Source organism: Centroberyx affinis, unplaced genomic scaffold (genome assembly GCF_046629955.1).
Source record: "Centroberyx affinis isolate AG114_WGS23_722 - 3 ecotype Tasmania unplaced genomic scaffold, CSIRO-AGI_Caff_v1 ptg004464l_1, whole genome shotgun sequence".
Lineage (NCBI taxonomy): Eukaryota > Metazoa > Chordata > Actinopteri > Beryciformes > Berycidae > Centroberyx > Centroberyx affinis.
Genome location: NW_027282127.1, coordinates 1 through 15335, shown reverse-complemented (window position 1 = coordinate 15335; position 15335 = coordinate 1). Strand labels below are relative to the sequence as shown.

At 40.7% G+C, this 15335-nt stretch overlaps 2 protein-coding genes across 3 annotated transcripts; both read right to left on the bottom strand.

Annotated features, from left to right (window-relative positions):
• Positions 1 to 206: 206 nt before the first annotated feature.
• On the bottom strand, positions 207 to 10386 carry LOC139665139 (ADP-ribosylation factor-binding protein GGA2-like). Of its 2 annotated transcripts, none has more exons than XM_071544108.1 (16): positions 10210 to 10386; positions 9521 to 9605; positions 8937 to 9012; positions 8198 to 8296; positions 7207 to 7330; positions 6827 to 6927; positions 6643 to 6723; positions 6373 to 6510; positions 5176 to 5389; positions 4804 to 5028; positions 4636 to 4709; positions 4426 to 4538; positions 3704 to 3864; positions 3107 to 3276; positions 1872 to 1982; positions 207 to 1585 (listed from the first exon to the last, which is right to left on the bottom strand). In XM_071544108.1, exons 1-16 carry the CDS (start codon positions 10250 to 10252, stop codon positions 1475 to 1477), a joined length of 1926 nt encoding a protein of 641 aa, XP_071400209.1. In that variant the 5' UTR covers positions 10253 to 10386; the 3' UTR covers positions 207 to 1474. The 2 variants fall into 2 exon arrangements, with proteins under 2 accessions (XP_071400209.1, XP_071400210.1); XM_071544109.1 differs by having other exon boundaries at positions 3107 to 3210.
• A 930-nt stretch (positions 10387 to 11316) lies between these two features.
• ears2 (glutamyl-tRNA synthetase 2, mitochondrial) lies at positions 11317 to 15172 on the bottom strand (the record flags this gene model as incomplete). The annotated part of the gene is made up of 4 exons (XM_071544106.1): positions 11317 to 11630; positions 12040 to 12175; positions 12271 to 12401; positions 15019 to 15172. Coding segments are annotated over 4 exons (517 nt in total), but the record flags the coding sequence as incomplete, so codon positions are not given.
• Positions 15173 to 15335: the final 163 nt, after the last annotated feature.

Sequence of the window (15335 nt, the reverse complement as noted above, 5' to 3'; positions counted from 1 at the left end):
AATTATGCATGAGAGTCTGTTGAAGACAATAGTTATAGGTGATTATATCTCCATAAATCTTTTTTTTCCTGTCTTGGTTAGCACTTAATAGGGCAGACACAGAAAGGCTGACCTTTGTCCACCTTGTTAGTGTGGACAAATTAAAATTAAAATAAAAATTTACAGGTGTTGCCACAATCACTGTTAGTCTCAAAATGTTACAGACAGCATTTTTATTTATTGATAAAGTCATACAGATTCATATGGTACAGAGCAGCTGACAGACAGACAAGCATTCAATGAGACATTAAAATTGGGCTTAAGACATCCAGAGTCCTCCAACCAACCTTAAGTGCCATCCTTTGTGAACTTGTATAAATCTGACAGTAATAGCTATAAGCCAGCTGTTGCAGGTTGTTCTTATCCACACTTAACTGTTCACAAGTCCCCAGAGAGTAGATTCTCAAGTTGAACTGAATAAAGCTTCACAGAATAAGACTACTGACCAGGCAACACTGGTCTGTTCACATGACTGTGAATTTAACTGTTACTAATGAGTTAACGCTGGTCCCAGATGAACACTCCAATTTTACCTTACTTTAAGAATACAGGCTCAAGTCAAGATGCTATTTCACACCTGTATTAGTCATTTGGCATCAGAGCACTGGTAGCACTGACTTCTCATCAGACACACCATATTTAAACAAGAAAACTATCACTTGTAATCAAAAACACCATAAATACAAGCAAATACAAATGTGTGAGGGTCTCTCACATATACACATACATTCCTCAAGGTAAGCATATGATGCACCTTTGAGGTACAGAACCTAATTAAATAAATACATATTAAAAGGCATCACATTTGTATCTCAAGGCTCTTTGGAAATTTTGGATGCCACAAAGGCACAGAGGCAAATAAATAGCAATAATCATATGCAGACATGTGACCGGCTACATGGCAACACACAAACGTACTATCTGAAACAGAAATAGCACTATGTGATTATACATGCTGTATTATACATGCTGTATAATCACAGTCAAACACGGGCTTGAACATGCACACAAACACACAGGCAGGAGGCAGCAATTGCACGCAGTTCGAGAAAGCAACAGAATATTTGTTTTCAGTTATTCAGTTGTTCAGTTGTTATCAGGTACACCCTTTCTTTTTTCGAACATTTATTAAAACAGGTTCCTTGACAATGCGTCTCACACAGCATGACATAGACACAAATAATATTGGTATATAAAAAAAAAAATAAAAAAAAAATTAGGTACACCCTTTCCGAAAATATAACCAATTTTTGCTTATTTTGGAGATTGTTTGCCTTATGATGATCAACTGGAGGTCAGGTCATAGTTTACCTACCTTTTTATTCACCACTACATCACTGGGTGCACCTACTGGTTCTGGATTCAGAATCTAGATTTCAGGTCTACATCCTGTACAGGTGTGAGGTTTCTCACAGCAAAATGTTCTATGAAGTGTTTAGAGGCCCATCAAAGAGGCCCAGTCGGGGAAGTTCTCTATCTCTGCTGTCTCACTCAGCTGTCGGTCTCCATGTAACAGGGTCAGCTTGTAGCGCAGACGCACCTTACGCTACAGAAAAGAGGGGAAGATGTCAGGCAAAGCAGTTCAGAAAATTTGTGAAAGAGGCAGTAGTTAACACCCCCCCAGAAAAACAATAAAAACAGCATTATTGTGTCACTGTCACTGTCTTTAATACCACTTTATTTTTAATGAATGATAATGATGCTGATAAATATTCAGTTCTGTTTGGACATATTGTAAGTCACCCTGAATTAAGGAGTCCATTAAGTTTCATAGGGTTAAGGTTAACATAATGTTTCATGGATTGTAACTCAACAGAGCTACCTAAACTCACCTTCTGGGGATTGGCCAGTAGGAGGACCTGAGAGATGGCAGGTGGAGGCAGGAGGGGGTTGTAAGGAGGTAGGTGAGTCCCTGATGCAGGTTGCAGTTTCACTGACATGATCTGCAGGACAGGTAATCAAATTGAGGATTAACTGTGTAATCAGCTCTTAATTGAGAAACAGGTCATAAGAGAGCAAAAATCAGCATCTGAACCTTAGTAGAATACCTTCATTTATATAGCACCTTTCACACATGACATGCAAAGTGCTGTACAAAATATAGAAAAGACATTAAAAAATATTAAAATGTAATGCATTAAAAAATAACCAAAAAATTAAAAAAAAAGAAAAATACATCAAAAAATTAAAAACAAGGAAACAGTGAATGAGGGTAAAAATACAAATTCTATCAAAATGGCTACTTTGAAGTGTGTTTTCAACTGCTTTTTAAAACTATTTACAGAGGGAGCCTGACAAATTGGAAGCGGGTGAATGCCAAGTTCCAAATCTTTAAACCATAGAAACAAAAAGCAGCCTCTTTCACTTTTCTTTTGCTTTACAAAGGAATGTTAAGTAAACCAGCGTTTGATGATCTCAAACCTTCAGGCATTTTGATATATATGGAAGTGCCAAACCTAATTTGTTTAAAATCATTTACCATTTGGACCAATTAGAAGAATCTCCATTTTCTCTTCATTCAGTTTTAAAAAATGCTGTTCATCTATTCTACAATACTGGACAGAGATGTTATCAAAGGATAAAGAGTATCAGCATTGACGGACGCTAATTAATACCAAGCTCACTGATTATTTTCCCAGTGGGAGCATATACAGAGAATAACAGCGGACCAAGTATGGAACCCTGTGGAACACCATGGTGTATATTATGCCAATTGGACACCTATATATATTCAAACTAAAAAAACTGTCTGTACTGTTTTACAAGCATACAATAGAGCAACACACAAATGTATTCTAGCAATTAAATTCAGTCAGCCACACATAGAACTGCAGGGTGGGTTGGAGTTCCCATGCATGTTTCATATTTTGAATAAGTTCTGAAATGGCATTTCAACGTGCTTCAGACATCTGAAGATTTCAGTAGTTCAAAACACCATTGAAAACACAATTTCCAACCTCCATTACAACTGCCTTGTACAGATTATTACACCCCACACTGTATTTTGAAAATGGATATGGTATTTTGATAATAGGTTTTGAATTTTTTTGTGACTTGAGTTTATTACCTTAGGAATGGCAGCTTGAAACACAAAGTCTTTCACAGGAAGGGCAGAAGTGTTGACTGTAGAGATGACCACCACTGCAACACTGGGGTGTCCTGGGGGAGTGTCTTTGGCAAAATGGAGGGAGACATGGACCCCGCCCTGGTCATATAAAGTGATGGGTTCCAGTTGGCCTACCAGAAAATAAAACAGCCACTTAGACAGGACAGCTACTGAGCCCTAAGGCTTGTATGCAGCCAGTGGGTCAGTGGGCCTCTGGAACCTGGTGTATGAAGTTATGTGAGAAAGCCTGTTTGTATTCCTAAAATCTGATTTCACATGTGCAACAAAACAATCTTTTTAATGACAGTGTTGCTGCCCCACCCATGTTTCTTTTACTGAAAGGAATCAGGATGTATGATTTGTTATTATTCAAAATCGCTGTTCTAACAACTACAGAGAAAGTCTGATGTAAATCTGCTGGTGCCCAGGAATGTCTTTGAATAAGCAGGGAGTTCCAAGATGCTATGAAACTTACAGCCTGAAAATGACTGCAGAAGAAAGGCAGGAGATCCAGCTATTTCTACACTTAAATTGTAATTTCATACATAGGGGACATACTGGATTTGATTGTCTCCACTGGAACATGGATGTTTGTCAGGGACAGTGGGAGACACAAGCTCTCCTCCAATTTCACTTGAGACCCAGATACTTCAGCTGGTTGTTTCGGTGACTTGGGCAGTGATACTGACGCTGTAAATGGTTGAGTTTGGGGGAGTGACCTAATAGGAGAAAAGACAGAGTCAGTTTTGTGACAACACAGGGTTGAAACTAAAGCCAGAAGACAGCTCATGACACAGTCACATTCACTGTCAAAAATGGAGCAAAATGCTCAGTTGCACAGTGCATTTTGTGAACACATCTCTTCTTTTGATTGTTCCTGGTGCAATATCATATCCCGGTCACATCCCGGTGATTTTGTTTTTCATATTCAATTTTCATATGGTCTGAACCTCAACATCCAAATGATCTTATGTTATACTAGTGCGGAACTAGATTGCATATTTTCCTCATTCTCTGGAGTTGTGCATCAGTGTCACATCTCAAATTATCTGTCGTTCCTGCCTATTTGAAACATTTGTGACTATTCACCAGCACTGTACGAACTGTACTTAAGATCAGGAATAACATATGTCAAAGCTGAAATTTGTTATTTCTATATATCCATATATGATCTGTACCCACAGCCCAAACCTGTCTCTTAACCAGCTGATGTGTTCAAGTAATTTAACAATATCTCTCTTCTTCCCAATCCATCCATCCATCCATCCATCCTTCCTTACCATATGTCCATCCCATTTGATGAAGCACTGTTGTCCCCACACCCACGGGCTGTCAGCAAATGGCCGCTCCCTCCACACTGCCCAACAGCCTTCATTTGGATTTCTCCACTAAGCTGATAGAAAGGAGAGCTTGTGTAAAACAAACACTGAAGTCTCTCCCAAATCAAACCAGCAAAAATCTTTATCCATAAACCTAGATTCAAGCCTCACCTGCATTAGTTCCTCATAGTACGCCTTTGGAGTCTCTTGAGTCTTGCTGGGTTTTGAGACCAGATAATCTAACCCTGTAATCACAGGACACCACATCATTAGATTATGACACACACTTCTCAATGTTAAAAGAGAATAACTGAGACAAGAGTATAAATGTGGGCCTGCCAAGTTCAGTGAACTCCTGGTCAACTGCAGAGTTGAAGGTGCTACCCAGATGAGAAGCAGGAGGAGAGAGAGAACAGGGGAGGAAGGTAAGAGAGGAGGAGAAGGGTGAGGAGTCCAAGGGAACGAAGGGAGGGGGTGAACTGGTTCGTCTGCGTGTCTGTGGCGAGTCCAGCGCTGACAGGTCGATGAGGTGGTAGCTCTTAATCTCTCTAGGACTTGTGGGAGCTGGAGAAAGGGGAGAAATATCACAGAGGATCAAACGCAAGGAACAAAGCAGAACAGAGCAGCGACAAACTGAATGGGGCAAAACAAGATGGAGGCAGGATTTTGTTCACAGGGACAAATAAAACAGAAAAAAAATTGTAGGCATACCATTATTTGTACCCTCCACTTCTCTTCCACTTTGACTTCTTCCTCTTTCACCATTGCACTCCCTTCTGCCCACCCTGTCTTTATAGGCATTTACTACCAGTGTTAGATCGTCGTTAGCTGCCAGGATCTGTGCCAGAGCTGAATCATCATCCATCGTGTCACTGGCCAGGCGGAACAGGCTGGGCCGCAGCCTGTCACAGCGCTCGTACAGGGCCTGCAGTGAGGAGAGGGAAGGATCAAATCTTGGGTGGCTGCATTTATATATCACACTTAAACTCAAACACATTCTCCTCTTCAATGAGGAGCTATGCCTGGAAAAGATGAGTTGCTCTGAGTTAGTCACAGAGCTGCCCAAATACCATTTTCCAGGCCGCAAAGTCTCATTTGTGTTTATGAACAAACCTTTGAATATTTGTTTTCTTAACATCTGTTTAAAAAATGGATATGAAGAATAGCCAGCACTCTCCAAAATCTGTCTTTATTCATCAGTCATGATCATGATCTCTTCATAGGAAAGAATGGCATGTATTGGTTCTACTAAGAGATAAGTAGTATGTACTGTTTAGGACATACACTGATTCTCCTGGATTCCCTTTCATAGTGTAAAAAACACCATACCGGGTAAAAGATGGATGAGAACGCCTGTGAGAATTGATCATGACTTATACTATCCTGGCTCTGCAACAGCACATTTACCAAGGTCAGCTGTCTAAAGAGGACTTGTGTTAATTGAGTAGCACTAAAATCTGTCTTTATTGTGATACTAAATTCACTCTAGTTTTAGCAACTAGGGCAGTTTATCACTGTGTTGGCTTAACATTAACAGACTCAATGCGTTAAATGCCAACACCCTTACATGCACTGAAAATCAAGCAAATATCTTCCTAATGGCACAATCGTTTTAAAGAAATCACAATGGGGGGGGGGGGGGGGGGTATAATAAGGAGGGGAATTAGCTATTGCAACTAAAACAGCTTTATACTTTATATGTCTACATAGAAGCTGGGCCTTTGTACTATTGACTTATACTGAGGTGAGTAAAGTCTAATTTTTCTGCAGCTAGCCAGTAGAGGGCAGTAGAGTTACGTCTCTCACAGGACTTCCGTGTTTGCTCCAAAAGCCATGTCCAGTTTAGACCTATTGAACAGGCCTAGATAGTGGGTTGAATTGGTTGTTCATGCAAATAATCTCCAATACCTTCAAGTCATCACTGGGTTGTAATGAGGTTCCAACGAGACTGTACTGGTTTAGCTGTTCTCTAAGCTGCCTGGTGCTGCTCTCCACCTCCTCCAGAGTAGACACACGCTTTGACACTCTCTCTGCCTTCTCCTGCTCCTAGAACACACACACACACACACACACGCGCACAGAATCAACAACCAAACCATACAATTGTGAATGCATATATACAAACATGAGCATCAACACCACCACCACCACCACCACCACCACTACAGTGCACCTCACCTCTTTGATGGTCTGTTTAATGAGTCTGTTGGCAGTTTGCAGGTCCTCAGGATGGGCACTCTTCAGTAATCTGGCTAACAGCTGATGACATAACACACATTAGCAGGATGCAATTTAATTTCTCATTGCCTCCAGGTACAAATGCATGCAAATATACACACACAAAACACACACACACACACACCTTGGCCTTGTCCTCCTGGTCAAAGACAGATTCTGTGGTTCTTTGCGGTGGAGGGGCCGTCACAACTGTGTCTGGCAGTTTGGGATCTTTCTTCACCACACCTAAAAAACCAAGAAAATGAAAGTAGTTTTATTCTCGAGGGAACAACTTAATACTGAGAAACACATACATTAATATTATACCATTAAAAAAGGCCTAATATAAGATATCAACTGTGTGCTCTGTCAAACAATTTTCATCAAGCTATTCAAGGTGCAGCTCAAACTAATCTATAACAGCTTGGATGTGTATAACACCACATTTTGGAAGTGTATTTAAAGTGCAGGACTTCTGAGCTGAGACAGAAAGAGTTGTGTTATGTGTCTGTGTTTCATCCTGACCTTGTTTCTTAAGCATGCGGTAGGCTTCCTGTATCTTGGGTTCTTCTTTAAGCCATAGCGTCCAGCTGTAGAGGACCTCTGTCACTCTGTCTTTAACTTTCTCAGGAGTCCACTGGCCGAGGTACTGCTCAGACAGATCAACCAGGTCAGTGGAAAAATACATCAACGAATCAACTACAGCTGCAATTCTCCAATTTCATTATTGGTCAGCATGCTTACAGAGAAGATAATTTTACATATAGGCCTACAGCTGATAACTGATTAAAGGGGGTTGACAAGTCTATGTTATCAGGAGCAATTTGATTTGATTTCAGTGCAACCTTTGATGTGACAGACCACAAGATGTTAACAAATAATCTTGAGTGTTACAGAACATTACCGTGCAGTTCTCAGATAGAATATTGCTCTGTTGCTCATCAATATGATACTAGATCAGCCAGAGAGGGCAGCTTACATTACCCTTCCCAAGAACTATTGCACTGAGAAAAAAGATATCTGACTATTTTGTATTGAAGACCTGTGTGTGTGTGCTACCTTCTGCACATTAAACTTAGAGAAGTACTCAGGATCAGACAATTTTTTTAATATAGTTTTTTTAGGTATTTTTTATGCTTTATTAGATAGATACAGTGTGAGAGATAGACAGAGAGATGGGAGGACATACAGCAAATGACCATGGGCCGGATTTGAACCCGGGTCGCTGCAGGAAGGACTGAGCCTTACATAGTACACGCTCCTCTCGGTGAGCCACCGGGGCACCCCCAGGATCAGACAAATTAAAAAAATATATATATATACTATTCTGAATCTGTTCTGGCAGTGATGAAATTGTATTGGTACATCCATAATTGTCAGTTTCATTAGGATGAATCATCACTTGCTACAAGAGGAATGCTTAGTAAGAAACACACAGCTAAAAACTTAATTGAAAACTTAATTGTTCTTGCTTCCAGATGACCAAGGAAACCTATTTCTCTATGAATAGCCGTACCTTTGGAGTTAGGACTTTGATGAGCTCATTGAGGAAGCGAAATTTTGCTGCCTCACTGTGAAACCTCTTGCCACAGTTGTTCATACAAGCCTCTAAAACCTATAAAGTACAGAATCAGAATTAGCCGTTGTGAGCAGAGCGTTTTCAAGGTTCAACAGTGTTTGTAAAAAAAACATTTGGTTTATTTCTTACTCAACACACAGGCGAGAGATACCAGATTCCTCACTGAATGCTCTTAGTTAACCATCTGCAAGCGTCACATGACATGAGAGGAATGAACCTTGACAAGCTTCTCTAAAATAAGTTCTGCAGTGAAAAATTGCAACTTTCTTTCACATATGAGCAACAGACTCTGTGCAGATGCATGTCATGCCCCTCATGTCATTTGTGCCATGTGATAAAAATTTGTCACAGTTATTCTTCACAGCCCAACCTCCCCCTCTGCTGAAACAATGACATTATATTTCAGTGAATGGATTGTATTTCTAAAGCTATTGTGATAAATGCTGAGCGTATGAACCATGAGAAATAACATTAAATAATGATGGATGTCTGTGTCAAAACATGGACTTGCACACACAAATTCTAGGACACACAAATTCTGTTTGAATTACAAAAGGAGATCTAATTCAGTTACTTGTAATAACTTATCGTAATGTAATTACTTTATTATAAAGTGTGTATCATGTGTACAATATACGTGTAGATTAGGAGTTTGATTTGCTCCACAAAGTCTTACAGTGACAGCTTGCAGAGCCTCTCTCTCCTGGGGCGACTGGATTTTATGGGCAAGAAGACGAGTGGCAACCTGTGGGCTGAGACCAGAGGACGAAGATCTGAATCACTAATGACACACATTCAAATGTCTGAATAGACTATAAGCAAAGAAAATGCTACGCCAACATCAACAGAAGAAAATAAGGTACACAAAGTAGGACCAGAGAAAATATTAGAAAAATATGATTATATACACAATGTGAAAAGGGATACAATCCCTTTTCTGAGCAAGAAAATATAAAAAAAAACATTGAGAAGAGAAACAGAGCCAAAAAGAAAAAGCCACTCTAGAGTTCCTCATGCTTGCTCGATGGTGTAACTGAGAAACTGTGATCACAACGGCACAACATGGATGTGAAGCAACTGCTTTTTTATCTTCTGGTAAAGTAACTTCCAGAATCTCCTGAAAACTTCAACAGGGTTAAAAAAACAAAAACAAACTGTATTTAGAAAATCTGGAGATTCAGGCAGGTTCATGTGAGTGCTCAAATAAATGGCTTTCAGTAAAACCTGACCCTGTATATGAGGTGCAAAGACTGTTCTTACCCATCAGCCTCTTGGTTGACAAGCTGGTAGAAGGCCTGGATACAGTCCCATCTGTCCTCCTGGTTGGTTGGGTCTGTGGCCTGGTCTGGGACAAAGACCAGAGAAACACATCAAACACTTTAGATTTGCAGTCAAAGGCAAAGCATAGACAAAGAAACACACTTGAGACAAGCAGATCAAACACATGCAAAAAATATATAAGAACATAAACAATTTAATAACGAAGTAAAAATGAAAGAGTCAAATCATTTAGGCCTGCATGATAACTGTGGAAGTACTGCTTATGTTTTACTTGTATTTACAGGAATAACGTCTTGAAGGCGAAGCGAAGTCAGGTTGTGCACAGCAGTTGCAACAGATATGAAAACCACAGTGCGCGCGCTCACAGTGAGCCCAGATACAACACACTGCACGAGCGCAAGTCAGAAACTAAGAGAAACTTCCTGTTCCAACACATTATGTTTTTTACAAAACCTATTTTTAAAGTTTCGTTTTCACAGCTGCACATATTCAGCGCGCTCAATAACGGTTAAAACATACTGTTTTAAAAAAAAATCATACTGAAGCCTTGAACTAACGCACAATATACTTGTTAGGTTGAGCAAAGTCATAAGATGAGGTCAGTCGGATCTACGAACAAAATGGAGCAAGCCCCAACCCAAAATAATCTATATAGCCTCTTCACTTACTGAGCCATGAGTCCAAAGTTGCGTCCCTGTCACTGGTCGCCATTGCCGTCCGTCCTATTCCGTCCAGATATTTGTTTATTCAACTCTCTCTGCGGAGGAGAGGTGTCAAACTGCCGCCTGTCGGGTCCAGCCCAGCGCTGCCTGCCTGGCGACATGTGACACTCACACTCCGTCTGCGGTCAGGAGACATGCAAACTAATTTATCCATTACACCCTTTCCCCTATGGAGTCACCATATAGACCGACAGCGGTGTGGCGGTAAATGAAAAAGGAGGGTCGGTGATCATTATGTAAACAACAGATAAAAAGAAAATTATACTTGAATAAAAGCGTTGATCCCCCCCCCTCGCCACCCCCATTAAAAGAGCCATACAACAGTTTGATACCACTTAGTATGAATTCTATGTCAAAAAGATTTCAATCACCTCAAAAGGATGAGAAAACAAGGTGGTTTTATTCTCACTACATCCTGCTGTTAGCTGTGTGGCTTCTTTTTTTTTTTTTTTAACTTCACTGTGTGTGGTTTTGCACATATGTGTGTGATGTGTGTGTGTGTGGTTTTGTTGTCCCCAACAACAAAGTTTAACTAAAACTCCATGTTGCTGATCAAAATCGATAAAAAGCCACATGATACACAGTTGTCTAAATTAAGGATAAAAAGCAAATACTAAAATCTCATAAAAAAAAATCTGAAGCAAATTAGGGAACATTAGGCTATTTGCCCTATTAGAGTTGCAGCATATTTTATACCACCTGCAGTACAATGCAATGAACATAAATGATTATTTAACATGTGATTTTCCATGTTGGCAGATAGTTATATATAGATATTGAAACAATTTATGATTATCGTGTGGTGTGAATTTTTTCCCCTCTTTAACATAACTGGCTCAAAGCAAAAATGCATATTTTTATGAACTCTTTATGAACACTTTTGCATGGAAAACATTTTCTTGCAATTGTACGAAACCAGTAAGTTACTTCCCACCCTCGACTGCATGGTGTAACCCGGGCCTGCAAAGTCTCACATCAGTGAATAAAAGAACCAGACCATGTGTGTGAAAATTGCTTTTATAAAATATTTATATTTCAAGTATTATATGGGTTTTTATTGTACTGATATCAGTGGGGCGCAGATCATCTTAATTGTGTCTGTTTAGGCTTGGCAGAACTGCGTCTCCAGGTCATGCATGAGGTAAAGCAGGTAACCCCTATGACAGCTGTGCCCTCTGAACATACAGGCTGTGTCCTCAGCAGCAGCTCTTGTCCTCATCATGTCCATCAGTGTGTGAGGTGAAGTGACACAGTGAGAAGCTTCCCAGTCTTTAGCTCATCTGTGTGACATCCATAAGCTTCTGGAAACGATGGCTGATCTCTGTGGGTCCCAAAGACACCATCATCTCCGCTACACTGGGACCTTGCTGCAGGGTGGTGAGAAATAGGAAGGGAAACAGGGGATCAGAGGTCAGTAAAATGATGCAATCACTACAGACAGTACCATGTTGGAAAAGCAATCAGTAGCAACTTCCCCTTTCCATATTTTATAATCTGTAGGGTGACTATGGTGACTGAGTCACTGTGGTATTGCCTGGGCTTTAGTTATTGCTGTCATTTTACATTGTATTTTATAATTTAGCTTAGTATTACATTGTTCAGAGAGTACCATGAACAGACATAAACAAGAGACACATGAAGCTGCACAGAACTATGCAACTTAGTTAAGAAAAGTGCCAATCAAATAAAATTAATTGGGTTAAAGTTAAGGTTTGTATTACTATTATTATTAGTTCTAAAAATATGCATCATGTCATCCGGACATCCAGATCCTACCTGCAGACCACTGAGGGCCAGGCGTAACACCTTCATCACTTCTCTGTACTTGGTGGCCTTAGTCTGCTTAGCCAGAGTCTTTAGATCCTTATTGAGATGATCCACTGCCAGCTCCTCACCTCGGTCCTCTATCAGTCTATATGTACAGATGACCACACACAAACACACATTTTCACAATTGTGCTTGAATAAAGCAAAATGTGTAGTTACAGAGTTCTTAATGCTACATACCTCAACACTAGTGAGGCAATGTGCTGGGCCTCTGAGGTGAGTGCCGTCACCTGCTGGTAGGAGAAGGACGGACGCACCCACAGATAAGAGTAACCAGGGGTGACCAGATCCTTTAGGGACGATATGTGACCCTGTACAACACAGAAGATAACAGTGTAGTGCAGTGCAGAGAAACAAGAGTAAAAGAACTGTAGCATCCAATTGCCTGTATGAGGAGAGGAGGAGTTAAAGACTAAGTAGCAGTTATTAGGGCTTGAAATGTCAGATGCTGACAACTTAACATTTATTGCCCTCTCACATCCACTCTAGTCTGAAACTTTTGCATTGAGTTAGACTACCATAGCAAAATGGTAAAAAAAAACATATTGTTGTTGTCCTGGACTACCCACAGACATTGAAATTTTAGACATTTTCAATATGTCATTAATATCTAATGGAAGCATTCATAGTTATGGCTTTAATATTTAATAGCTAGTGTTATGCTCTCCACAAAGCAGAGCAGTGTAAGTAATGTAAGATCCATGACTTAGTAAAACCTCACTTTCCTGTTTATGGCTCTGAAGCATGATAGATAAACTGCACCATCAAGTGGACAAAAACTGAAACTTTATTTTTAATAAGCACAAATAACCAATAAAACGTTTTCTCTGCATTTCCATGGAGAAGCTTTAGGTCCAAATTTACTGTGAGGTGCCATTTTTGACAAAACTTACAGTCTCTAATGTGAAGCCATTTTTGGCTGGACCGCAACAGTGGGGCCAGCCCTACAAACACGAATGTCAGTCACTCACTGACTGACTGACTGACTGAGTGATCAAGTTACACCATTGGTCGGCCGTGGCACGTGGCACATCATAGGATCACAGAGCCAGAAATGTAAGTTTCGTTTTCTCTGCCATCTTGTTTCTCCGCTGAGATCGGGAGCCCGTTTCTCCCACACAGTAAGCAGCCTGACCAATATCATGCATGTAAGCTGAAGCTAAAGTGGAATATATACAATTATATCATATCACTGTTTATTTCGATGCATATGCGTGAGTTCAGTCCACCTGAAGCCCTCTGTTCTGTCGGTGGAGAGAGAGACACAAACAAGCATGGAGGTTTCATCACGCCGAGGGCTTATTTCCGACCTTCCCTAAGTTTCCCGGGGCCACGGTTCTGGCCAGGGTCGATAGCTGGGCGCCGATTTGGTCCCAGTGATCCGGCCGAGATTTCGGCGGGGGTCCCGACAACGATGCATCATCGGGTGTCCGGCAAACAGCGTTTTCGGCACCGATGGGTACTAGAACGCCTGGCGCTTGGATCGGAAGAATCAATGCGGGCTGTGGGCGCGGTGGAGAGGACAGCGGCGGAGAGAGGAGACGGGACGTGCTAGAACGGAGATCAGTATGGATGTATGGACTATTATTCTGTATTAGCAGTCTACAGCGGAGCGTCGGGCGTGGCACGTGGCACACTCATACACGGTCCAGCCATATACTAGGTTTTGACCTAGTCTTGTTTAACAATGCCAGGGCTGTTTGTATGCTCACATCCCAGTATTGTATATCTGAACCAAACCGTTTTTTTGGAGCTCTATTCTCTTTGCTCAACAGAGCTGTACTTCCTTCCCTATAGTGGTTCTCTCCCATGTGCCTTTAAATTCAAATTCAAAATGAGCTTTATTGGCACAAATAATCGAATAGAAACAAGTTTTGCCAAAGCATATTGTGATATCACATCAAAAATAAATAAATACAATGTTAAAACATTTACAATGTTCCAGCACTAACAGTAAGTTACAGAAACACATTATATAGAATAGATAATAAAAAAAACACTCAATGCACTATGTTCAGTATAATAGATAAATTCATAGTTAGCCTTCATTCATGCCCCTTCACATGTGATAGAACCATAGCCTGGTAAGACCACCCTGATCACGTGACCTCACATTCTGTTTCGCGCCACCGCTCCACGGATCAGTCTGCCTTGATAGACAAACTTCTTCAGTCAATCAGCAGAACGGCGAAATCAGCAGAACGGCGAAAACGTCTTTTCCGCCGAGAAACTCTGCTAATGCATACTCTTGTTCTTGTTTAATTGTTGTTATTGAGTCTATTTCTGCTAACTGCACTTATGGCTGTGTTTACTCTACTAACGTTAACGTTACCTTTGGCTTTGGGAGACGCCATTACTGTTTTGCCAGCGGTGGCCTGTATTTCACGTCATCAACTACGATGCAGTCCCTGATTGGCCCGGTTACATTGTAATTTCAGGAAATCGATGGGGGCGGCTAGAAGTCCAGACTGATCCGTGGAGCGAAACAGAATGTGAGGTCACGTGATCAGGATGGTCTTACCAGGCTAATAGAACCAGGCAGTATTAAACAACTGAGTTGTAACTTGGGGAAGGTGGCGTGCTGTGATCCAGTGATCTGTAAAAAGCAGTGAGGAAAGTACCAACACTCTGAAACCGAGCACAGTCTGACTCATGGCCTTGATCGTCACCTGGACGAGACTTTCCCAAATAATGAAAGGCAGCAGGTGTTGACACTGCTATGGCAGCCACTTTTTAGGACTGTGTTGCTAAATTTACCTTGTAGGAATAATAAATGCAAACTTGCATAGATCCAAATCCAATTTAATCCAAATTAAATTAGGTTAAGTAGACAGGCTGTTTTGTGTTGTCATTTTAAGTGTAGTAGAGTCTGCTTAGTTTCATAAACGACACAAACATATATGTTAGAATGTGTGTTGTTATGGTTACCTTGCGAAGATGTAGGACCCGAGTGATATAATCCTCATGGAGGACTTCTTCATCCTGGATCTCTGCTGTATAGGCCTGCTGGATTTGCCCCTGCAGATCCTTCACCAGCAAATGACACTGTTCCTTGTCTTCTATTCGCTGCTGCAGGTGGATTCTAAGGCAATGACAGAGAGGTAACCAAAAATTGGCTTTATAACTTATACTTAACTGGAAAAAATCACCCCACATAGGGTTTATATGAGCCACCTTTAACTGAAATGACAAAAAAGAAAAAAATTCAATATTTTTTTTTATTGTATGTATATATACAGTATATA